Source organism: Ornithorhynchus anatinus, chromosome 2, assembly GCF_004115215.2.
Source record: "Ornithorhynchus anatinus isolate Pmale09 chromosome 2, mOrnAna1.pri.v4, whole genome shotgun sequence".
Taxonomy (NCBI): domain Eukaryota; kingdom Metazoa; phylum Chordata; class Mammalia; order Monotremata; family Ornithorhynchidae; genus Ornithorhynchus; species Ornithorhynchus anatinus.
In genome coordinates this window covers 92,635,497-92,660,987 of record NC_041729.1, presented here as the reverse complement: position 1 = coordinate 92,660,987, position 25,491 = coordinate 92,635,497, and the positions used below count along the sequence as shown (strand labels likewise).

The window sequence follows — 25,491 nt, the reverse complement described above, 5'->3', positions numbered from 1 at the left end:
CCCCCTTGTTGTGGACAGGGAACACATCTACCAACTCTGTTGTGTTGTACTCTCCCAAACACTTAATACAGTCCTCTGAACACGTAAACGCTCGATAAATACCATTGATTGATTGATATAAAGGGAGAAAGGGGACTCAAACTTTGGTATTGCATGCTTGTAGCAGTATTCCTCAGGACAGCTGCCTGAATAACAAACCTTTGCTATTGAATGTCATTCGTTCATTAATTCAATCATATTTATTGAGCACTTACTGTGTAGAAAGCACTGTACTGAGCGCTTGGGAGAGTACAATATAACAACAGACACATTCCAGGCCCACAACTAACTCACAGTCTAGAGGGGGAGACAGACATTAATGTAAGTAAATATATAAATTACAGATATATACATATGTGCAGTGGGGATGGGAGGGAGGATGAATGTAGGAGCAAGTAAGAGCGGTGCACAAGGGAGTGGGAGAAGAGGAGAGGAGGGCTTAGTCAGGGAAGGCTTCTTGGAGGAGATGTGCCTTCATGTGCTCAGGTGTGGAGATGCAGAAGGCTGGCTAATTTGGGGCAAGATGAGCCTTGGACTTTGGGTGACTGATCGGATCCAAGCTTTAGGAGTGAGATTGGCAGAAGAGTGGCAGCCTCCAGGACAAATTCACTGTCTTTGCCACAGGTGGTCCTCTGGACAGTATACTCATGGTAGGAAAGGAATGTATGCTTTTATTGTTACACTGTGCTCTCCCAAGTGCTTAGTACATTGCTCTGCTAACAGTAAGTGCTCAATAAGTACAGCTGAATGAACGAATGAAAGTCCACAGGAAAGGAGGTTGCAAGGTGGCTTACAGATCAATGCGTCTTCTTCCACCTTTACCCCCTAACTGTGGGGGTTCCTCAAGGCTGTTCTGGTACTTTCTCTTTTCATTTTACACTCACTCCTCTTGGAGAGCTCATGCTTCCACCCTTATGGAGATGCCTCCCTAATATACCTTATTAAATCTCTGCAATCTCACATTTCTTTCTGCCTAGCAGGGGTCTCTACCAGGAGGTTCCATCAGTATCACGAGCTCAACATGTCCAAAACTTAATCGCTCATCTTCCCTCCCAAATCCTCTCCTCCAACTAACTTTCTCATCCAAGCAGACACCACCATCATCCTTCCTGTCAGTGAAATCCACCCCTTTGACACTGACCTCGACTTTTTGTTCTCTTTCACTTCTTACATTTCGTCAGTCACTAATTTCTGTTGACTTCTCCTCTTCAACACCTTACAGATCGGATCCTTCCTCTCAATTCAAGACACTCCCCCTCCGCCCCACCCCCTCCCTGCCCAATACAGGCTCATCACATCCTGACTAAATTACTGTGTCTGTTCCTCACAGACTTCCCTGTCTCCAGTCTCTCCCTACCTCCAGTCCACACTTCACTCTGCTGCCTGGATCATCACTTTTCTAAAATGGCATTCTACTCAAGTCTCTACGCTCCTCAAAAATCTTCAGTGGCAGTGATTCCTCTCTGCAACAACAACAAAAAGCACTGACAAATGGCTGGCTTCAAGGCACTCAGCTGTCTCCCTCTTCTCCACGCTCTTCTCCCACTACACCCCAGCTTGTACTCTTCGCTACCTTCCAGGTCGCTTCCTCCGACCTCTAGCTCATGACTCACCTTCCTCTTGAAACTCTTTCCTACTTCAAATATGGCAGACCACCAGCGCTGCCTCTTCAATAGATGTACTCAACACTCTTAACACTGCTGCACATAACCACTTTCATACTGTACTATTTAAGCATATACTCATCCATATTTCCATCTTCCCATTCTCCTCCTCCTATCTGTAATTACCTTTGTGTCTATCTCTCCTGCTAGATTACCAGTTCCTTGAGGACTGGGTTCAGATCTTCTAGCTCTCTTGTACTCTTTTATCTGCTTAGTATAATACTCTGCAACCGGGTGGGCACTCAAAAATATGACAGTGATTATGTCCCGATGGTGCTTCATTCACTCATTCATTCATTCAATCGTATTTATTGAGTGCTTACTGTGTGCAGAGCATTACACTAAGCATTTGGGAAAGTACAATATAACTTTAAATCGACACATTTCCTGCCCACAGTGAGCTTCCAGTCTAGAGGGAGGCTTTACAGTTTTGTATCCTGTGGTTCAACATGGGGGAAGCGGTGTGGTCTAGTGGACAGAGCACGGGCCTGGGAGTCAGAAGGACCTGCGTTCAAATCCCAGCTCCACCCTTGTCTGTTGTGTAACCTTGGCCTAGTCATTTCACTTTTCTGTGCCTCAGTCACCTCATCTGTAAAATGGAGAATAAAAGTATGAGCCCCATGTGGGACATGGACTGTGTCCAACCTGATTTATCTCCTTAGTAGAGTGCTTAGTACAGTGTCTGACACGTAGTATGGTCTTAACAAATAACAATAATAGTAACAATGATAATAATAATAAAAACAATAATAATAAATACACCTTCTATCCCAGGGTACTGATGACAACATACTAGTGCCTAGTGGGGTGGCAGGATTATAAACTGAGGAATGGGCAGTGTGTCAAGCCAGCCACCATACTGGAAAAAAAGTAAAACCCAAGAAGAAAGTAAGACCATATCCCTGGCATATAGCAAAGGGCATGAGCCTGGCTGGTCTGTCTCATTTGGGATGAGACCACCTTATGCCTAGGATCATAAGGAAACTTTACGAAACTTCTAGGAGCTCTGCAATTAACACAACTTACTTTCTCCAAAACAAAGAGAGACAGAGTAGGGTCCAAGAAAGCAAAACATCCGCTCAGTGAAACGATGACAAGAGAGATGAGGCTGATTTTGGGGAGCGTCACAAGCTTCCAGAAAGAGTGCTCACTGGGAACGGACTCTATCAAGCAAAGAAAGCAAAGGGAAATAGTTACATTTTAGACAGAAAACACAGACCACAAAAAGCACACCACACACTTATCTACTTGTTACACACACCATCCCCCTTCATAAGGTTTATGAAGACTTGAACAAGTGAAAACGCACACCTTACTGTCAATTAGATCCATCTTAGTGAAAACCTGCACAAGCTGAACATCCCTCTTTGAGTGATGGAAAGGGGGAACCAAAGTCAGCACTTTTTGGAATGGGTTGGCTACTTTAAAATCAGCTTCCTATTTCTCACTGCAGCATGAGAACAGGGATAAAACATAATTCTAGTTTGTTGAGTCTCCTGATCACTAAATGGGGCTTTCAAAAAGTGCTTAGTATAGTGCACAGCACACAGTAAGTTCTCTAGATACCAGTGATTAAAATCCAGAGACTAGAATTGAAACAAAGTTTGGTACAGTAGCTGAGAATGAACCATAGAATTAGACTGACAAAGGAATGACCCACCATAAAATAGCTGTGGATGATAAGGCATGAAATTCCCCTCCTCTAGACTGTAAGCTCATTGTGGGCAGGAACTGTGTCTGTTTATTGCTGTATTATACTCTCCCAAGCACTTAGTACAGTGCTCTGCACACAGAATGCACTTAATAAAAATAATGGTCCTCTTAAGCAATTACTATGTGCCAAGCACTGCTCTAAGTCCTGGGGTAGATACAAGTTAATCAGGATGGCCCCAGTCCCTATCCCACATTGGGCCTACACTTTTAACCCCCATTAGACAGGTGAAGAAACTGAGGCATAGAGAAGTGAAGGGACTTGCCCAAGGTCACGCAGCAGACAAGTGGTAGGTACAGGATTAGAACCCAGGTCCTTCTGACTCCCAAGTCCATGCTCTATACACTAAGTCACACTGCCTCCCATGGCTTAATAAATACAATTGAATGAATGAATGAAATTATATCAACATACAACTGAGATAACATTTTAGTTATAATGTCAGTCACAAGCCATTTACTTTTATAGTTCAGATTAGCAGAATATGCTGTTCTTTGCCTGCACTAGAGAGACAACATTCTTCCACCACTCCTCTCTTCCCTCTTTTTTTTTTTCTCTTTCTGAGTCGTTTTCTTCCTGTTCTCATCCTCATCCCTATGGAAGTCCTCCTGTCCACTCTTCATATATCAATCAATGGCATTTACGGAACACTAACTGTGTGCAGAGCACTACGTTAAGCACTTGGAAAAGGATGATACAATACTGCTCGTAGAGCAATTCCTGAACACAAGGATACCATATCCCTCGTTGGTGGATGCCTTTGTGTTGGCAGATTAGGGACAGGCCGTTCCCTCCCTCTTTGTAATTTGACTTTTTGTATATCATTTTGTCCAGTTTTTTTTTTGTTTTTGTTTTTGTTTTTTACTATTTCCTGCATTCATTTGACCTTGTGCTGCTCTGTCTATCATCACCTCCCTCAATCTATAGTCTCTGCTAGTTATATAATGCCCCTCTCAGGATCGTATCTGGAGAGTTTCCAGTACTTTACCAGTCTAGGCTACAGGAGGGAGAGTCAAGCAGAGGCCTATCCATTTCATTCCAAGCTTAGCCAGTGGCTAGCGAGTGGAAGGCAATCTATTACAAATCAAAACTCACCCGAGCTGGGCAGCAGAGGCATGGGAAAGAGTCAAGGGCAGAGACTCGAGTTTACTGCGTGGAAAGAGGCAATGGTAAACCACTTCTGTATTTTTACCAAGAAAACTCTATGGAGATATATTACCAGAATGATTGCAGATGGAGAGCGGGGTGTTCTGGGAGAGATGTGTCCATGGTGTCACTATGGGTCGGAAATGACTCGATGGTATGAGACAAGAGACAAAAAAGCTATACTATTCCTCTCTGCTAAGACATCACTGAGCAACAGACTGCTAAAAACTGCTGCGCATGAGCACTCTCTCTCTCTCTCTCTCCCTCCTTCCCCTTGTGTGTGTGTGCATGTACACACGTGTGCAAGACTGTACTAACCCAGTACAAACTGGGAAAAAACACAGGAATCAATGCAATTTTTACCTAGCATCTGACAAGGATTTCCTAGAGATGGATAAAGCCTCCAAATTAAAAGAGGTGACTTTGGTTTCCAATTCATCATCAGTGTCCATTCCATCCCTACCAGTGGTGATGATGGATGGAGCCTCCTGGCAAGAACAAGGCACAAGCCTCAGACTTGAGACTTCTGGACTGAGAACCAGTGCCAAAGAATTCATTGCAGTGCTAGGGATCTGCCCAAGTGCCACCTGCACAGTCATCCACAGTTTTGTTTCTCATTGGATGCAATGAGGGAGGAGGCAGGCAGGGAGGCAGCCCAATGCAGCTCTGTGACCTTGGGCAAGACACTTAACTCCTCTGTGCCTCACTTTTTTTGTTTGTTAAATGGGGATTACATACCCGTTCTCTCTCTCTCAAGATTATAAGTCTTTGCAAGGCAGGGACTGTGTTTGATCTGATTACATTTTCTCCACCCCAGTGTTTAGCACAGTTCTTGGCCCACAGTAAATACCACAGCGATCATTATTATTATTGCAAAGTGCAAGCAAAGAATGTTTAACATTCAGGCGAAAGTTCACACAGCCTAGTGTCAAAGCTGTCCGACGGCAACAGAACCCAGCAGACGGGTTGACCTGGTAGCCCCTGTGGTCTTGGCCAACCATGTTAGCCAGTGATCTGTCAGGATTCTTGCTGATCTTGCCCAACTCCTCAGGGAATACATGAGGTTACTTGGTCACAACCCTTCGCCACTAATGGCAGAGGCCCATCAGACAAGGCCCTTCTTGCAGAGCTGTGACTAGAATGCAATTCTCCTGATTCCCAGAGCCATGCTCTTTCCACTGGACCAACGGTGGAAATTCGCAGTAAAGCAAAAGCAACTCATGACTTCATATTTAAAAAAAATTAAAAATTAAATGAGAAATGCGCATTCATCATCTCAACAAACGCAAGAAGAACATACCCTAGTGGAAAAAGCACAGAAGAGCGTGGGTCTACGAGTCAGAGAAACTGGGTTTAATCCTGGCTCTGCCACTTGTCTGTTGTGTGACTTTGGGCAGGTCACCTTCCTTCTCTGTGCTTCAGTTACCTAAGCTGTAAAATGGGGATTAATACCGTGAGCCTCATTGTATCTACCCCTGCACTTAAATCAGTGCCTGGCACATGCTAAGCACTTAAAATACCATTAAAAAAAATATAAAGGACTGGGAGTCGTGAGACATTGGGTTCTAATCCCAGGTCTGCTATTTGCCACCTGTGTGACCATGAGTGAGACACGTTCAATAAAATGTATTTATTGAGTACATACTGTGTGCAGAACACTGTACTACGGGCCTGAGAGAGTATAATATAATAGAGTTAGTAGACATGTTTCCTGCCTACCACAAGCTTACAGTCTACCTTCTCGGTGCCACAGTTTTCTCATCGATATAACGGGGATTAAATTCCCATTCTCCCTCCTCGTTGAATTGTTAGCCTCAGGTGGGACCGGGGCTCAGCACAGTGTTTGGCATATAGTATGCGCTTAACAAATACCACAATTACTAATGACTATTTTTCCATTTCTTCCCTACTCAATAGGTGACCTCTTTTCCAAAAGCCAGGTAGGGCTGGAAATGAGATATGAGGTGGGAGGGAAGGAAAAAGGATGAGAGGTTTCAGGGTCAAGGGAGCTGGGGAGAGAAGAGGCACTTGGAGGGGGAATTTGGTTTTCTATGTCCTTTTTCTCCATTCCTAGACAGAATGTTTTCAATGACTCTTCTCCCAACATCCCCTCACTTTCATAGGGGTCGGAGAGGTGCACTATCAACTGAAATAAGGCTAATCCTTGGTTTACTTTGGGATCAGAGAGGCATCAGGCTCCTATTCAAGAAGAAGCAGTGTTGTCTAGGGGACAGAGCACGGGCAAGTGTACGTCAGAAGGATCTGGGTTCTAATCCCAACTCAGTCACTTGTCTGCTTGTGACTTAGACAAGTGGCTTAACTTCTCTGTGCCTTAATTATCTCTACTGTAAAATGGGGATTAAGACTGTGAGTCCCATGTGGGACATGAACTATGTCCAATCTGAGTAATTTGCAACAATAATAATAATAATAATAATGTTGGTATTTGTTAAGCGCTTACTATATGCAGAGCACTGTTCTAAGAGCTGGGTAGATACAGAGTAATCAGGTTGTCCCACGTGAGGCTCACAGTCTTAATCCCCATTTTACAGATGATGCAACTGAGACACACAGAAGTTAAGTGACTTGCCCGAAGTCACACAGCTAACAAGCGGTGGATCCAGGATTCGAACCCATGACCTCTGACTCTAAAGCCCGTGCTCTTTCCACTGGGCCACGCTGCTTCTCTGGGATTTGTACCTATCCCAGCACTTAGTAGAGTGCCTGGCACATAATATTCATTCATTCAATAGTATTTATTGAGCGCTTACTATGTGCAGAGCACTGTACTAAGCGCTTGGAATGAACAAGTCGACAACAGGTAGAGACAGTCCCTGCCGTTTGACGGGCTTACAGTCTAATCCGGGGAGATGGACAGATGAGAACAATGACAATAAATAGAGTCGAGGGGAAGAACATTTCCTAAAAACAATGGCAACTAAATAGAATCGAGGCGATGTACATTTCATTACCAAAATAAATAGGGTAATGAAAATATATACAGTTGAGTGGACGAGTACAGTGCTGAGGGGATGGGAAGGGAGAGGGGGAGGAGCAGAGGGAAATGGGGGGAAAAGAGGGTTAAGCTGCAGAGAGGTGAAGGGGGGGTGGTAGAGGGAGTAGAGAGAGAAGAGGAGCTCAGTCTGGGAAGGCCTCTTGGAGGAGGTGAGTTTTAAGTAGGGTTTTGAAGAGGGGAAGAGAATAAGCACTAACAAATCCCATTTAGAAAAAAAAATTCCAAAAAAAACAAACCCAGAAAAGGTCAGAGGCAAGATTCCTAGCACCTCAAGCCGATAGGCCCAAGAGAAAAGCAACCCCTTGCCCCAAATCTCTCATATTCGCTCTTCTTATATAACATAATAAGGAGCATGGTATCATATGGATTTAAAAAGTGACTGTGGTAGCTGGGTGAAGAATGGCATACAGTGATCATCTCAAAATGACGCTCCCTCAGCAGTACTATTTTCAGACCAAAGGACAACTTTACAACTACCATGTGTCTCACCCTTGAAGAAGTAAAACTACAAACATGGGAGAATGAGTTTAAGGGGTCTTCAGGAAATATAATCCCCCAACTTTTCATGTTAACCCGCCATAATCTCAAACAAGATGACCTCCTGCAAGAGAGGTATGAGAAGAGAAAGCTAGCAATCTTATTTAAGGACACTGAACTAGATGTTGGACACCATGCACTAAGGATCACATTTAAATTTGAATTTTTCACAATCAGAAGAGAAGTCTTTTTAGGTCTGCCACCGATTCTTCAGCGACACATACTACATAGCAGTTTTGGCACTCTTCCTCACACCTCAAGTGTGTAGGAGGGATACACAGAGTTTCCCCACATCAGAGCTGCCCTTTCCATTTCAGATAAAAACCTCACAGAAAGGACAGAGTTTAAGCCTATATCCTTGATGATGCCTAGATAATCCACTGTTTCAAAATGAGTTTTATCTTTACAGAATATCCAGCATATTTTCTTTATCTCCTAACCAGGGAGTCATAGTTAATGAATTATCTTTTTTCCTATTTGTTCTACAATGTAGTATCAAGACTTCACTGTCAAAAGTGTATTTATAAGACCTTAGGTTGAAGAGGACAGAGAAGAAGGCAATAAGGTACATGAATAGTTTAACTCAGGAAACAAGTCCAGGAATCCTGGAAGACACCCACACAACCATAGGTGACAACACCGTCAGTTGTGTCTTCTTGGATTTCAAGGGGAAGACCTAATTCTTTCTGATCTCACAGAACCCTTTATTTTAGTTGCATAAAATTCAGACCAAGACCTGGAGAAATTTCAGACAAAATTGTGTGAAAAGGAGAAAAAGACATAGAAATGACCTCTAGGATCTGTGAGATCTGTGGACTTACCATAATTGGGTAAAATATACATGTTCAGGGGCACCATTAATAGTACCACGCATCCGAGGAAAATAAAAGGAATCTCATAGCCGAAGGACTGATACAAGAAGCCACCTAATGGAGGTCCCAGGACCAGTCCCAACCCAGAAAAAATTTCAAGACCTCCCTAGAAAAGGATGAAAACATAATTTCATTATCAGATTTAAAGGGCATCACAGAAGCACATGGCAGAAGAAATCAAATACCGCGGTCAAGCTTGTTTGGAGAGAGGGAGGGAGGAGGTATATGGGTTCCAGGAGTGGTCCCCTTGTCAAACGAAGGGCTTGTTTTTAGTTTAGGTTTTTTCCACAGCCAGGACGATGCAGTGTAGATGGCTGGTGGTGGTCTCCCCAATTCAGGACCAGCAGTGAATGGAGAGGGGAGGAGTAGGGAGAGAAACTATTATCCAGCAACATAGCCAGGTAATTCTCTGTTCACTGGGATTTAAGAAAGGGGATGGTGTATGTGCTGTCACTGTTCTTGCTAAAGGTAAAGCAGGACTACATCAAGGAAAGTCACTCATTTCACATTAGATAATGGACCCCCCCCCCCAATTCCAAGTGCCCAGGGAGAAGCAACATCTCTTCCCACCTACCAGGACAGTGGCCACATTATTTGGGAAAGCCTTCGCGAGGATGGAGAATGAGGCCGTTACTGCCGCAGCAAAGCTTATGGCATCCACTGTTCTCACCACAAAGCACATGACAATGAAGACGGTCCCGTTGGGTGCTCGGTCCAAAAGCCTATAAAGGGAAGGAAACGGGAGAGCCTTCAAATACACGACACAGGATTTATGAGATGATACATAACCAGGAAAGAAAAATGGTAATGCCTCCAGCTGGAGAGCTCAAGCCCCAGTGGGAATTGATCAGGCACAGTTTTCCTGCCTTAGGAACAAGGACCAAAAGAGTCAGTCCCAGCTGGCCCCACTGTTTCCCTCTAATTTGTTATGGGGGTCCGGGCCAAACCAGCTCATCTTTAGGCGTGTTTTTTCACTGGAAATGGGGAAGTGATTTCACCAGCCTCCTTCAAAAAGCTGCAGTGAGAAATGAAATCAGGGAATTTTAACAACACTTATAGAGATGTCTTTGGCAGATTTAAAGAAGATATCCAGTTCAGGTGTGATCATGGGCTATAAACAGTTTACACTTAACTGACCTCCCCCAGCCCCACCACAGCAACCACAAACATCCCTGACAACAAATTCTTACCCAAAGAGAATAGTCACTCCTCCGGACACAAACATTCCTGCCACAAACATGAATTTTGCTCCAATGTGAACAAGCTGCAATTGTCAAATGGAAGTAAAATACCTACATTATTCCATGCCTGATTATTGAGCAGTTAGCAACAAATATATATTGGGTATGACAAGATATTCAGAACAACAGATATAGAGTACAGAAAGGATGCAGATTCAAAGGGGGAAAATCAAATATGTATTCAGTGATACTGACAGAGGAACAAGACCTGGGAGCATAGGCCTGGGAGTCAGAGGACCTGGGTTCTAATCCCTGCTCTGCACTTGTCTGCTGTGTGACTATGAGCAAGTCACTTAACTCTGTGCCTCGGCTCTCCTGTTCTCCCTCCTACTTAGACTGAGAATCCCATGCAGGACAGGGACTGTATCTGGCTTGATTAACTTGTATCTACCCCGAGGCTTAGAACAGTGTCTGACACCTAGTAAACGCTTAACGGAGACCACAAACAACAACAAAAAAAGGCCTGTCAATAGGAGATGGACACAAATGGAAAGATTTCTAAGAAAATTCAAAGAAACTTCTTTGTGGAGGCAAGGCCAGTTCAATCCTCCCCACTCATCTTGTCCCTGGTGTGGATATCTGTCCCAAGTCTGTGTTGTTCCTTTTGCAGGACTGGAGCAATTTTTAGCTGGATTGGCAGCTGGAGAAGGAAAATGGAGCCCAAAAAGTGTACTCTGTGACCAGGCATATTGAGTCTCCTAGAAGTAGGATATTTCTGAGTTTCCAGGTTTTGCAGCCCTTTCTTGCCTCACCACCCTATCCCTGTGGGATCAACTCTAAGTGAGGAAATGGTGAAGCCATATTGTTAGTGGATAGAGCACGGGCCTGGGAGTCAGAGGACTTGCATTCGAATCCTGGCTCTGCCACTTGTCTGCTGTGTGACCTTGGGCAAGTCACTTCACTTCTCTGGGCCTCAGTTTCCTCATCTGTACAATGGAGATTCAATACCTGTTCTCCTTCCTCCTTGGACTGTGAGACCTATGCGGGGCAGGGACAGTGACTCACCTGATTAGCTTGTATCTACCCTATCACTTAGAACAGGGCTTGACACATAGAAAGGGCTTAACAGGTGCAGAAAAAGTCTTTCCCTGGTGCTATTCACAAGCATGTAGACACATACAACCTTCAATGATCTGAGCAGCTGAGGCTGCAAGAACCAGGTGTCATTTCTTTAGTGGAGGATTACGTGACCAACTTTTCTCATTTGCTTTTCCTTCTCTTTCTCCTTGTAGTAGTAATGATAATTTGAATTTGCAGAGCGCTTTCCGTTTTTCAAAGCACATTTACATCTGTCATCTCACTTTAATCTCAAACTATCCCTGTAAAGTAGATATTATTTTACGGTAGTAATGATAGTCACCTCTCAGGGTCACACCTGGAGAGTTTCCAGTACTCTACCAGTCTCGGCTAAGGGAGGGAGAGTCGAGCAGAGGCATACCCATTCCATTCCCAGCTTGGCCAGTGGCTAGTGAGTGGAAGGCAATCTACTACAAGTCAAAACTACCCTGTGCTGGGCAGCAGCGGCATTGGAGAGAGTCGAGGGTGGAGATTCAGGTTTACTGTGCAGAAGGAAGCAATGGTAAACCACTTTCATATTTTTACCAAGAAAACTCTATGGATATGTTACCAGAAAGATTGCAGATGGAGGTAGGGAATTCTGGGAGAGACGTGTCCATGGTGTCGCTATGGGTCGTACATGACTTGACAGCATAAGATCTCAAGTAATGATAGTATGTACTGAATGCCCATTAGGCATAAGGCACTGTAGTAGTGCTTGAGAAGTACAGAAATGAAGGCACGGAGAGGTTAAGAGACTAGCTTGAAAATACACAGCAGGATAATTGCAGAACTGAACCTAGGATCCAAGTCTACTGGCCCCTGGACACCTAGTCTCTTCCACTAGACTCCACAGCCTCTATCTATTACCATCCAATTCCTTCCCAAAAGATGAGACAGATAGTGATGGTTAATAAAGAGGAGAAAGAGAAAGAAAACTAACAGGGGAGAAAGAGAAGCTGGTAAAATCCCACCTACCCTCCCCTTGCTTCAAGCCTCATCTCCTGTCAGTCCTGGAAGAGTTCACCTGCTGCATTAGCCAGAGGGCAGTCCCATCACCCTGAACTTGTGAAGCATTTCACATGAACTTTTCTCCTCGTAACATTCCTGTGAGGGATGGAGATTAACAGAGGCAAAGGGGCCTGCCTCTTACAGTAAATCCACCTAAGCTGCGGAAAATTATTTTGCTTTCAAAGGTCAGGTGTACTTTGGGGGAGAATAGCTTGAAGTTACACTGGGTCGATTTTCTTGCCAGTGTTATCGCAATTTCAAAAGAGAATTTGTCTTTCTCATAGAAATAGGATTTTTCTGAATTTCCAAATTTTGCAACCCTTTCTTGCTTCACTATGTACACAAATCACACACCTTCTATAAGGAAGAGGTTAATCATCTCTAGGTTACAAAATCCTCTTCTGTCCAGAAACATGAAGTCCCTCTTAGAAATTTTGATAGACAGGAACGTAAGTGTCCTAAAATTCAACTTCTGGTACACAGATAAAAAAAAAAAATGAATGGAGGGGGAAGGAAGAAAGAACACTCAGAATTTGAGGGAAACATTTTCCAGGAAAATGCATAGCCAGTCAAATTCATTTATCCTTGAAACAAGCATTTGTGGAAAGAAGGAAGTAGTCAGGTTCTACAAACAGTCAATAAGTGGCATTTATTGAGGGCTTACTGTTTGTAGAGCACTGTACTAAGCGCTTGGGAGAGTAAAGTATAACAGAGTTGGCAGACATATTCCCTGCCCACACAGAGCTTACAGTCTAGAGGGGGAGACAAGCATTATTATAGATAGATAAATTACAGATACGCACTTGAGTGCTGTGGGTGGGATGAATATCAAGGGCTTAAAGGGTACAGATTCAAGTGCACAGGCAACACAGAAGGTAGAGGGACTACGGAAAAGAGGATTTAATCAGGGAAGGCCTCTTGGAGGAGATGTGATTTTAATATTGCTTTGAGGGTGGGGAGAGTGGTGGTCTGCCATATAGGGAGGGGGGAAGGAGTTTCAGGTCAGAGGGAGGGTGTGGGCAAGAGACATGCAGCGAGGTAGACGAGACCGAAGTACAGGGAGTAAGCTGGAACTAGAGAAGCAGAATGTGCTGACTGGGTTGTAGTAGAGAAAAAATCAGTGAGTGGGGGGTAAGCTAATTGAGTGCTTTAGAGCCGACGGTAAGGAGTTTCGTTAGATGCATAGGTGCTTGGGCAACCACTGCAAGTTCTTGAGGAGTGAGGTGATGTGGACTGAACATATTAAGAAAAAAAATGATCCGAGCAGCAGAGTGAAGTATGGACCAGGGTGGGGAGAGACAGGAGGCAAGGAGGTCAGAGAGGAGGTTGATGCAGTACTTAAAGTGGGATAGGATAAGTACTTGGATTACCATAGTAGCATCTTGGATGAAGAAGAAAGGGTGGATTTTAGTAATGTTATGAAGGTAGAATTGACAGATTTGGTGACAGATGGATTATGTGGGATGAATGAGAGAGATAAGTCAAGAAAAACATCAGGCTTTACAAGGCTTGTGAGATAGGGAAGATAGCACTGTTGTCTACAGTGATGGAAACGACAGTGGGTGGGGACGATGTCCTAAAGGCAAGAAGAAAAGTAAGACTTCAGAGAAGGTCAGGGCTGGAGAGGTAGATTTGGGAATCACCTGTGTAGAGATGGTAGTTGAAGTTATGGGAGCGAATGCATTCTCGAAGGGAATGGGTGCAGATGGAAAATAGAAGAGGAACCAGAACTGAGCCTTGAGGAACTTTCACAGTTAAGAGGACAGAGGTAGAGGAGGACCCTACAAGATGCTGAAAAGGAGTGGCCAGGGAGATAGGAGGAGAACCAGGAGAGGACAGTGTCAGTGAAGCCAAAGTTGGATAAATGTTTCAAGGAGAGGGGGGTTGATCCACAGCGTTGAAGGCAGCTGAGAGATCTATGAGGATTAGGATGGAGTAGAGGCCGTCAGATTTGACAAGAAGAAGGTCACTGGTGACTTTAAATAGGGCAGTTTCCATGGAGCCAAATGGGGAGGAAACCAAAGTGGAAGGGGTTAAGGAGAGAACTGAAGGAGAGGAAGTAGAAGCAGAGGGACATAACCCCATATTTAACCCAGCACTTAGCCCGCAGTAAGCATATAACAAAGTCCATAAAATTAAAGACATTTGACACTTACATATTTTCCAAATATCAAAGATGCCAGCAAGTTGAACAAAGCAAAGCATCCAAAGATCATACCAATGACTGTGTTACTGGCACCCTTTTTTTCTGCCTGGAAAGGAACATACCATAAAAGGGTTAAAACCTAGAGTGAAAATAAAGTATCAAACCAAATTATCCTTTTCCTTGACCTTCTTAGAAACAGACATAAACTCTGAGGCAATGAATAACCCAGACTAATTCCCAGATACTTGAGCCCATGAACTTGGATCCCATTTCTGATTGGGTGAGAGAGATGTAGAGGGGAGAGAGAAAAGGACCAGGTTATTTTATTTTATGGAGAAGCAGCATGGCTTAGAGGAAAGAGCACAGGCTTGGGAATCAGAGATCGTGGGTGCTAATCCCAGCTCTGCCATTTGTCAGGTGTGTGATTTGCCCAAAGTCACACACCTGCCAAATGGCAGAGCTGGGATTAGACTTTGGGCAAATCACTTAACTTCTCTGTGCTTCAGTTACCTCATCTGTAAAATGGGGATTAAGACTCTGAGCCCCACATGGGACAACTTTGTATCTACCCCTGCACTTAGAACAGGGCTTGGCACATATTAAATGCTTAACAAATACCATCTCAGCACTTAGAACAGTGCTTGGCACATAGTAAGCGCTTAACAAATACTATAATAATAATTTTAACCTGCTTCCAGCTGAGTGCTGGGCTATGGGGAAGATATAGATGAAAATGAAAAAAGGAAATAAATCTCTGATATTCAGATACATAAGAATATATTGGATCTACATAGTAAATACCTTAAAACTACAGGGTGTGTTTGTTATGATTACTCTTAGGGACCTAAAAAAAAAATGGGGGGCCCAAGGGCAGGAGAAAGAGGAAAAGGAATCAGCATATTCAATAGAGTAGAAAATATTCTTTTCCTAGATAACCTTCTAATAATAATAACGTTGGTATTTGTTAAGCGCTTACTATGTGCCGAGCACTGTTCTAAGCGCTGGGGTAGACACAGGGGAATCAGGATGTCCCATGTGGGGCTCACAGTCTTAATCCCCATTTTACAGATGAGGTAACTGAGGCACAGAGAAGTTAAGTGACTTGCCCACAGTCACACAGCTGACAAGTGGCAGAGCTGGGATTCGAACTCATGACCTCTGACTCCAAAGTCCAAACTTCTAGAAGTTGGAGGTTTGCATTGACTCCTCTGGACAGACCAAGCCCAGGAAGAAATTAAGCAAAAGGCTTAAGTCCCCAGTTTAGTCAAGTGCCTGTTAACCATTAGTGAGACAGATCATCACCAGAGAAGCAGCGTGGCTCAGTGGAAAGAGCCCGGGCTTGGGAGTCAGAAGTCATGGGTTCTAATCGCGGCTCCGCCGCTTGTCAGCTGTGTGACTTTGAGCAAGTCACTTAACTTCTCTGTGCCTCAGTTACCTCATCTGCAAAATGGGGATTAAGACTGTGAGCCCCACGTGGGACAACCTGATCACCTTGTATCCTCCCCAGTGCTTAGAACAGTGCTTTGCACATCGTAAGCACTTAACAAATGCCATCTTTATTATTAGTTTGAATGCCAGATGGGCAGATCAATCCTTTATAAGCAACACACTGTGGAGTCATGAGATCAGCTTCTGTTGACAGTAAAAATTTATCCATCTCATCCAACAGCTATCACATTCTTCCTTTTATCGATGACTCTGGCTTCCCTGCCAAGTGCTGGGCAGGAGGGGAAATTTACATAGTAGGGAGAAGAGGTGATCCCTGCTTTCAAGGAATCGAGTTGGACATATACCCGCTGCACGTGGGGCTCTCTGTTTAGGGTACTCCGTCATCCAAGACAAAACACCTGTTACTCTATAGACCCCACAGAATGAGAATTGGAGAAATCACATGACATCTGACAATGACATTACAACCTTCCTTTCTCACTTTCCTTCCCATGTGGCTTTCCTTCCTCCCCCACAGTAAATGCAAAACAAACTAGAAAAACATTCAATTTATCTCATCTTTCTGTGCCCAGGGTGGGAAGATATCTCTTCAGGATGTGAGATTAACCCAGAATAGGGCATTTCAGGATCTGAATAGCCCAGAACAGCACTAATTTCACCCTGGTGTTTATTCTGGATCTAATAAGTGTTTATTATGATCTAAAGTACTACTACTAATAATAATGATGGTATCAGTTAAGTGCTTACTATGGGCCAGACACTGTACTATGTACTGGGGTGGATACAAGCAAATCGAGTTGGACACATTCCCCGCCCCACGTGGGACTCACAGTCTCAATTCCCATTTTACAGAGGAGGTAACTGAGGCACAGAGGAGTTAAGTAACTTGCCCAAGGTCGTACAGCAGAAAAGTGGTGCACCTGGGATTAGAACCCATGACCTTCTGACTACTCCCAGGCCCGTGCTCTATCCACTATGCCATGCTGAATACATTAGAGAAGCAGCGTGGCTCAGTGGAAAGAGCACGGGCTTAGGAGTCAGAGGTCATGGGTTCTAATCTCAGCTCCATCACTTGTCAGCTGTGTGACTTTGGGTAAGTCACTTAACGTCTCGGTGCCTTAGTTCCCTCACCTGTAAAATGGGGATTAAGACTGTGAGCCTCATGTGGGACAACCTAATTACCTTGTATCTACCCCAGCGCTTAGAATAGTGCTCGGCACATAGTAAGCGCTTAACAAATACCAACATTATTATTAAGATCAAACACAGTCTATGTCTCACAAGGGGATTACAGTCTAAGGGAGATGTAAAAGAGGTATCAATTCTCATTTTACAGATGAAGAAGTTGAGGCACAGAGAAGTGACTTGCCCAAAGTCACACAGCAGGCAAGTGGTAGAGCTGGAATTAGCATCCAGATCACCTTACTGCCACGTCTGTGCTCTTCCCACTAGACCACACTGTTTCTATTGTAATTTGACAGAAAATTTCATTTTTGACTGAAAAAATGTCTGAGGGATCTGGATTGACTGGGAGATAATGATTGGTAATGGGATATCCCCCTCCTCCGGGGGTTTCAAGAAGACAAAATAACCCTTTCATTAGAGCCACATGTTGTAAGGGTGCCAGATTATCACCAAGTCCTCTTTTAGACGCTTAGACTCTGAGCCCCCTGTGGGACAGGGCTTGAGTCCAACCTGCTTATAGTACCGCTACCCCAGGGCTTGGCAAAAAAAAGGAAAAAACTTAAATACCACAATTATTTATTCACAGAAAACATCATGATTTGGGATTGCCCAGTTTGTCCAAGCACTTGAACTCCTCCAATCTTCATACAATTCAGCATAATCAACTCGCTCTGGGAATACTCCAAATGAAGATTCAACACTTTAGTAGAGTGCTCTGCTTGCAGGAAGAGCTCAATAAATATATCGATTGATTGTTCAACCCCAAAGGGGTCCAATTAGAAAATGTCTCTCCTCCTGAATCCACCCCCAACGAAAAAAAAAATGGTCCTACATGTATTTTGAGGCTTCAGTGATCGAACCCTTCAGGATGGGTGGCACCTCTTCCCAAACCACATAGAGAAATGATCCACTGCCCAACTTCATAGCTGATCAAGCATGTGAGAGCTCAACTCTAGATCAGATCAGAATAACATTTCTCAGTTTACAAGGGCAGAATTTTAAAAGCCACTGAGACCTGACCTGCAAGGTAAGGGGATGTAATATCTGCTTCAGGGAGTAATTCTATACACTTTTGCAAGTCCAGGGGAAATAAATTTATTCTTTAAACTCTGCAGTTTCTTGTTAGAGGGGCAGTGAAGGCCAGTGGTAATAATAATATCTGTTAATAATAATAGTAGTATTTGTTAAGCACTTACTATGTGCCAAGCACTGTTCTAAATCCTGGGGTAAATACAGGTTTTCAGGTTGGACACAGTCCCCATCCCACACAGGGCTCACTGTCTAAGTAGGAGGGAGTGGTATTTTACCCCTATTTTACAGATGGGGAAACTTAGGCTCAGAGAAGATAATAGTAATAATAATGATAATAATGATAGTATTTAAGCACTTGCTATGTGCCAAGCAATGTTCTAAGCGCAGCGTGGCTCAGTGGAAAGAGCCCAGGCTTGGGAGTCAGAGGTCATTGGTTTGAATCCTGACTCTGCCACTTGTCAGCTGTGTGACTGTGGGCAAGTCACTTCACTTCTCTGTGCCTCAGTTACCTCATCTGTAAAATGGGGATTAACTGTGAGCCTCACATGGGAGAACCTGATTGCCCTGTACCTACCCCAGCGCTTAGAACAGTGTTCTGCACATAGTAAGTGCTTAACAAATACCAACATTATTATTATTATTATTATTACAAGGTGATCAGGTTATCCCACGTGGGGCTCACAGTCTTGGTCCCCATTTTACAGATGAGGTAACTGAGGCACAGAGAAGTTAAGAGACTTGCCCAAAGTCACACAGTTGACAAGTGGCAGAGCTGGGATTCAAACCCACCACCACCGAGTCCTAGGCTCTTTCCACTAAGTCACGCTATTGACTTCACAAGGTCAGGTAGCAGACAAGTAGTGGAATCGGGATTAGAATCAATGTTCTCTGACTCCCAGGTCCAGGCTCTTTCCCCAGGACCACAGAAACAGAACACATGAGTTTTAGGCCCAACTCTGCCACCAGTCCCCTTTGCGATCTCAGGCAAATGACTGAACTTTTCTGTGCCTCAATTTCCTCATCTGCAAAACTGGGATAATTCTTCCCATGCCCTACCTCAGAGTCTGACTCGCTTATTTGTATCTACCCCAGTGATCAGCACAGTGTTCAGCACATAATATCCATTACAAGAACGTTGTAAAGAGCAAATGAGAAAATTGATCTAAAAGTACTTTCGAAAATAAAGGCATTCGACAAATTTTCTATTACTATTCAACAGTTTTGTTCTCATCTAAGAGTAACCCAAAGGATTTGACAATCTGATGGAGAATGTTTAGAATGTTAACCAAACTTTTAAAGACAGGAAGGAAGGTAGAATAGAGGTATAATATATTCTGAACCTCAGGTTACGATAAAACATGATAAATAAATCTAAGGAACCCGCAGTGAAAGAAAGCCTATCCACCCTCCCCCAGTAAAACACACTATTTTAATATAATTTAGAGGGATTCTTCAGAAACATCGCTCAGGTACTGAAAAACCCACCTGAGATATATGTTAGGGAAGCAGTATGGCCTAGTGGAAACAGCACGAGCCTGGGAGTCAGAGGGCCTGGGTTCTAATCTCACTCCATCGCTTGCCTCCTGTGTGATCTCGGCAAGGCACTGTGACTTTTCTGGGTCTCAGTTTCCTCATCTGTAAAATGGGGATTCAGTACCTCCCTGGTTCTGCTTCCTACTTAAGACTGTGAACCCAATGAGGGGCCGGGACTCTGTCCAACCCGATTATCTTATATCTACCCAAGTGCTTAGTACCTAGAGCCCGAGCTGGGGAGTCAGAGGTCATGGGTTTAAATCCCGGCCCCGCCTCTGATCAGCTGTGTGACTTTGGGCAAGTCACTTGGCTTCTCTGGGCCTCAGTTCCCTCATCTGTAAAATGGGGATGAAGACTGTGAGCCCCACGAGGGACAACTTGATTACCTTGTATCTCCCCCACTGCTTAGAACAGTGCTCGGCACATAGTAAGTGCTTCAAAATGCCAACATTATTATTATTAGCAAGAGGTTAACAGATTCCACCATTATTATAGAGAGAAAGAAGGGAAAAAAAATTCAATTTCCGGGACCCCAGGTACGTTATTGGCAGTGCAGCTTTTATTAAGGGTAACAATTCAATATCGTGTGTTGCAACTATCCTTCCCATACAGAAACTCAAAGGTTGATTTTCAGAATATCGGGATCCCACGGGGTAAGAAAGCATAAAAACTCGTTACCTCCTTTGGGAAAAAGGGTCCCAGGATGGAGTAGCAGATCATGGATCCAAAATTTATGGATGCTGTGGCTATTAGGGTGAAAACCTGTTCCTTTGTGAGCCGGCTTGACTCCTCTCTGATGTCTTCTGGAAGGCCATTATCTTAAACAGAAACATCATTCCTTGAGTTAGACAAATAAAAATATATTTGATCATGACAGAGTACACAGTCTTATGATAAGAATGCCCAGATTGCAGGCTCCATTACCCATTTTTCATCAGAGTTCTAGATCGTGACTCGTAAGAGAACTACTGAGAGTCATTGTGGCCTGATGGTTAAAGCACGGGCTTGGGTGTCAGAGGACCTGGGCTCTAATCCCCGCTCTGCCACTTATCTGTTGTGTGACCTTGGGCAAGTCACTTCACTTCTCTGTGCCTCAGTTTTATCGTCTGTAAAATGGGGATTAAGGCTGTGTCCTACCTGGTTAGCTCGTGTGGACTGTGCCCTACCTGATTAGCTGATTACTCCAGTGCATAGTACATATTAAGCACTTAACACCATTAAAAAAAGTCACCTTTTTTGTGCCTTTTCCCTCACCTATCAAATGAGGATTAAATACACGTTCTCCTTCCTTTTTAGACCGTGAGCCCTGAGTGGAAAAGGGACTGCGACTGACCCAAGTACTCTGCCTCTAACCCAGTGCTTAGTACAGTACTTGGCACACGAGCACTTAATTAATACCACTTTGCACAATTATTTTTACTATTCTTCCTACAATCAAATGCCTAAACAGAATCCCATGTAACTTTGAGGGAGAATGAAAACCGGCTAATCATCTTTAGGGATGAAAAAAAACAAACATTCGGAAATCTGTCACTTCCCCTATTTAACCTTACTTCCCCAGTAGTGACTGTCCAGCGACTTTAGAAACCACGGCGAACTTCCTATGCAGTTCGATGCAGCTTCAAGCCCCCACCCAGGATCAAATGTTCAGAGGTGCGGGTTGGAGGTGGAATCTACCACTTTAGAAAAGCAGGGCGGCTCAGTGGAAAGAACCCGGGCTCGGGAGTCAGACGTCATGGGTTCTAATCCCAACTTTGCCACTTGCCATCTGTGTGACCTGGGGCAAGTCGCTTCACTTCTCTGGGCCTCAGTTCCCTCATCTGTAAAATGGGGATTAAGACTGTGAGCCCCACGTGGGACAACCCGATTACCTTGTATCCCCAACAGTGCTTGGCACATAGTAAGTGCTTAAACACCATCATTATTATCGTTATTATTTAGGTCGGGACAAGGGTGCGCTCCCTAGCATGACAATTTCGGGGGGGGGGGGGGGGGTTGAGGGGAAACTTCCCAGAATGACAAGTGTGGGCCGGACTAGGGACCGTGGGCCCAGTCCAAGGGGGACGGACGACGAAGCCCACCGAAAGCCGGGTTCTGGCGAATGCTTTTGGCCCTAACCAGCAGCCGGATGGGCCCGGCCCGGTCCTGTCCGGCTCCCGGCCCGTCCTAGCCGGCCGGAGGAGGGCCGGCTTGTTGGTTTGTCCGTTTGTTTGAAAAAGTGAGGCCAGGCTTCCTAGGTCCAGCCCCCAGCCTCCTCTGCTTTCCCCCTCCCCTCTCTGCTTTCCCTGGGGCTCTCCCACGACCCCCTCCCCATCTACTCTTCCCCTCTTGGGCTCTCCCACCCCATCCCCCAGGCTCTCTCACCCCCTCCAGCCCCCTTTTTCTCCCCCCTCTGGAGCTTTTCCACCTCCCAACTCCCAGGCTCTCCCATCCCCTATCGCCCCCACCCCCCTTTCTCTGCCCCCGCCGGGGCTCTCCACCCCCCTGCCACTCCCAGGCTGTCCCAACCCCTCCAGGGGCCCCCCAGCCCCCTTTCTCTCCCCCTTCCGGGGCTCTCCCCCCACACTCCCACTCCTCCCCAATTCCAGGCTGTCCTACCCCCTTCTAGGGCTCCCCCTCCGGGGATTTCCCCTCCCTCACCCCCAATTCTAGGCTGTCCCACCCTCTCCAGGGCTTGCTCCCCCCCATCCTGTGTTCCCCAGCCCCCTTCCTGTCCCTCCTCCTCTCCTCTGCCCCCTCCCGTGTCCCCCAGCCCCCTTTCCGTCCCCCTCTCCCAACTCTGTGTCCCCCCGCCCCCTTTCTATCCCCTCTCCCAGCCCCCTTTCTGTCCCCTTCCCCCCCACCGTGTCCCCCCAGCCCCCTTTCTGTCTTCCCCAACCCCCGTTCTGTCCCCCCTCCCCCCACTCTGTGTCCCCCAACCTCCTTTCTGTCCCCCTTTCCCCCCACCCTGTGTCCCCCTCAGCCCCCTTTCTGTCCCCCCAAGCGTGTGTCTCCCCCAGCCCCCTTTCTGTCCCCTTCCCCCCCACCGTGTCCCCCAGCCCCCTTTCTGTCCTCCCCACCCTGTGTCCCCCCAGTCTCCTTTCTTGTCCCCTTCCCTCCCACCCTGTGTCCCCCAGCCCCCTTTCTGTCCTCCCCACCCTGTGTCCCCCCAGTCTCCTTTCTTGTCCCCTTCCCTCCCACCCTGTGTTCCCCAGCCCCCTTTCTGTCCTCCCCACCCTGTGTCCCCCCAGCCCCCTTTCTGTCCCCCCTCCCCCCCACTCTGTGTCCCCCTCAGCCCCCTTTCTGTCCTCCCCACCCTGTGTCCCCCCAGCCCCCTTTCTGTCCCCCCTCCCCCCCACTCTGTGTCCCCCTCAGCCCTCTTTCTGTCCTCCCCACCCTGTGTCCCCCCAGTCTCCTTTCTTGTCCCCTTCCCTCCCACCCTGTGTCCCCCAGCCCCCTTTCTGTCCTCCCCACCCTGTGTCCCCCCAGCCCCCTTTCTGTCCCCCCTCCCCCCCACTCTGTGTCCCCCTCATCCCCCTTTCTGTCCTCCCCACCCTGTGTCCCCCCAGTCTCCTTTCTTGTCCCCTTCCCTCCCACCCTGTGTCCCCCAGCCCCCTTTCTGTCCTCCCCACCCTGTGTCCCCCCAGCCCCTTTTCGGTCCCCCTTCCCCGCCACCCCGTGTCCCCCCTCAGCCCCCTTTCTGTCCCCCCCCCCCACCCTGTGTCCCCTTTCTGTCCCCCTTCCCCTCCCCCCTGTGCCCTCCCGCCCCAGCCCCCTCTCTGTCCCCCTCCCCGGGCCCGGGGCGAGGGACCTGGCGGCTGGACGCTGTGTCCGGCCTCGGGGGCCGCCCCGTCCACCATCCCGGGCAGCGCTGGGCAGAGGGCAGAGGGCAGAGGGCAGAGGGCACAGGGCAGTGTGGAGGGCCGTGCGGGGTGGGCGTCCGTCAGCCCGGCCCGCTCATCCTGCTGCTCCCTCCTGATCGCCTCTGACACACGTGCAGACCCACCGACCGCTGGACACCGGGGGTGGAGACAGAGAGAAAGCCACCCTCGGTGTGTCTTTTTAAAGGCGCAGGAGCCCAGTTGGCCCATAGTGATCAGGATGATAAATAGACCGAGGGTATTGGCTATTAAGAACGATCATGATACCCATGGGATTGGCTAATGACGATGACAAGAATAACCCCGCTGGTATTTGTCAAGCGCTTCCTCTGTGCCGAGCGCTGTTCTAAGCGCTGGGGGAGACACAGGGGAAATCAGGTGGTCCCACGTGGGGGCCTCACAGTCTTCCTCCCCCATTTTCCAGCTGAGGTCACTGAGGCCCAGAGAAGTGAAGTGACTTGCCCACGGTCACCCAGCTGGCAGAGCTGGGATTGGAACCCAGGACTCTGAATCCAGAGCCCGGGCTCTTTCCACTGAGCCACGCAAGAATACTGCCGGTATTTACTACGACTAATAATGAGACTATTTGTTAAGCGCTTACTCTGTGCCAAGGGGCGGGGAGACAGTGTGTGTCTGTGTGTGTGTGTGGTTAAAGGCGCGGGACACCAGGGGCCCAATAATGATAATAATACCGATGGTATTTAAATAATAATAATGAATAATGATGATGACAGTGTTTTTGAAGCGCTTGCTATGGGCCAAGCACCGTTCTAAGGGGCGGGGAGACAGTGTGTGTGTGTGTGTGTGTCTTGTTGAAGGCTCAGAATACCAGTTTCCCAATAATGGTAATAGTACTGATGGTATTTGATGATAATAATAATAATATTTTTATTATTATTATCATCGCATTTGTGAAGCGCTTACTATGGGCCAAGCACCGTTCTAAGGAGCGGGGAGACAGAGAGAGAGAGAGAGAGAGAGTGTATGTTTTTAAAGGCGTAGGATACCAGTGGCCCAATAATGATAATAATGATAATACTACTAAAGGTATTTGATAATAATAATATTTATTATTATTATTATTATTATTATAGTATTTGTTAAGAGCATACTATGTGTCAAGCACCGTTCTAAGGAGCGCGGGAGATAGAGAGTGTATGTTTTTAAAAGCATAGGATACCAGTGGCCCAATAATGATAATAATGATAATAATACTAAAGGTATTTGATAATAATAATATTTTTCATTATTATTATAGCATTTGTGAAGCGCTGACTATGTGCCAAGCACCGTTCTAAGGAGTGGGGAGACACACAGAGAGAGAGAGAGTATGTTTTTAAAGGTGCAGGATACCAGTGGCCCAATAATGATAATAATGATAATAATACTAATGGTATTTGATAATAATAATATTTTTCATTATTATAATAGTATTTGTTAAGAGCTGACTATGTGTCAAGCACCGTTCTAAGGAGCGGGGAGACAGAGAGAGAGAGAGTGTATGTTTTTAAAGGTGTAGGATACCAGTGGCCCAATAATGATAATAATGATAATACTACTAAAGGTATTTGATAATAATAATATTTTTCATTATTATTATAGCATTTGTGAAGCGCTTACTATGTGCCAAGCACCGTTCTAAGGAGCGGGGAGACAGAGAGAGAGAGAGTGTATGTTTTTAAAGGAGTAGGATACCAGTGGCCCAATAATGATAATAATGATAATACTACTAATGGTATTTGCTAATAATAATAACAATAGTATTTGTGAAGCACTTCCTATGTGCCAAGCACCGTTCTAAGCACTGGGGTAGATACAAGCTGTGAACCCTGCCCTGCGGGGCAGGGATTGTCTCCATCTGTTGCCCAGTTGTCCATTCCAAGCGCTTAGTACAGTGCTTCGCACGTAGTAAGCGCTCAATCAATACGATGGAATGAATGGATGAATACAAAGACATCAGGTTGTGCCCCGTGGGGCTCACAGCCTTCATCCC

The 25,491-nt window shown here is 45.8% G+C and overlaps 1 protein-coding gene and 2 non-coding genes across 4 annotated transcripts in view; 2 read left to right on the top strand and 1 right to left on the bottom strand.

Moving 5' to 3' along the window:
• Positions 1-23,640, bottom strand: part of SLC18B1 (solute carrier family 18 member B1) — a 41,981-nt gene extending 18,341 nt beyond the window's left edge. For both annotated transcript variants that reach the window (XM_029058434.2, XM_029058435.2), the window contains exons 1-7: positions 23,429-23,640; positions 20,317-20,456; positions 14,450-14,545; positions 10,176-10,249; positions 9,560-9,707; positions 8,935-9,091; positions 2,730-2,866 (exon numbers count right to left, since the gene is read on the bottom strand). In XM_029058434.2, the coding sequence (XP_028914267.1) occupies positions 2,730-2,866; positions 8,935-9,091; positions 9,560-9,707; positions 10,176-10,249; positions 14,450-14,545; positions 20,317-20,456; positions 23,429-23,477 (801 nt within the window). In that variant the 5' untranslated portion in view covers positions 23,478-23,640. The remainder of the gene's footprint in view (positions 1-2,729; positions 2,867-8,934; positions 9,092-9,559; positions 9,708-10,175; positions 10,250-14,449; positions 14,546-20,316; positions 20,457-23,428) is intronic.
• On the top strand, positions 4,362-4,499 carry LOC114809265. Its single transcript, XR_003757053.1, has one exon. It is a non-coding gene; the product is annotated as a small nucleolar RNA SNORA7 (small nucleolar RNA).
• LOC114809551 lies at positions 11,584-11,721 on the top strand. Its single transcript, XR_003757328.1, has one exon. It is a non-coding gene; the product is annotated as a small nucleolar RNA SNORA7 (small nucleolar RNA).
• Positions 23,641-25,491: the final 1,851 nt, after the last annotated feature.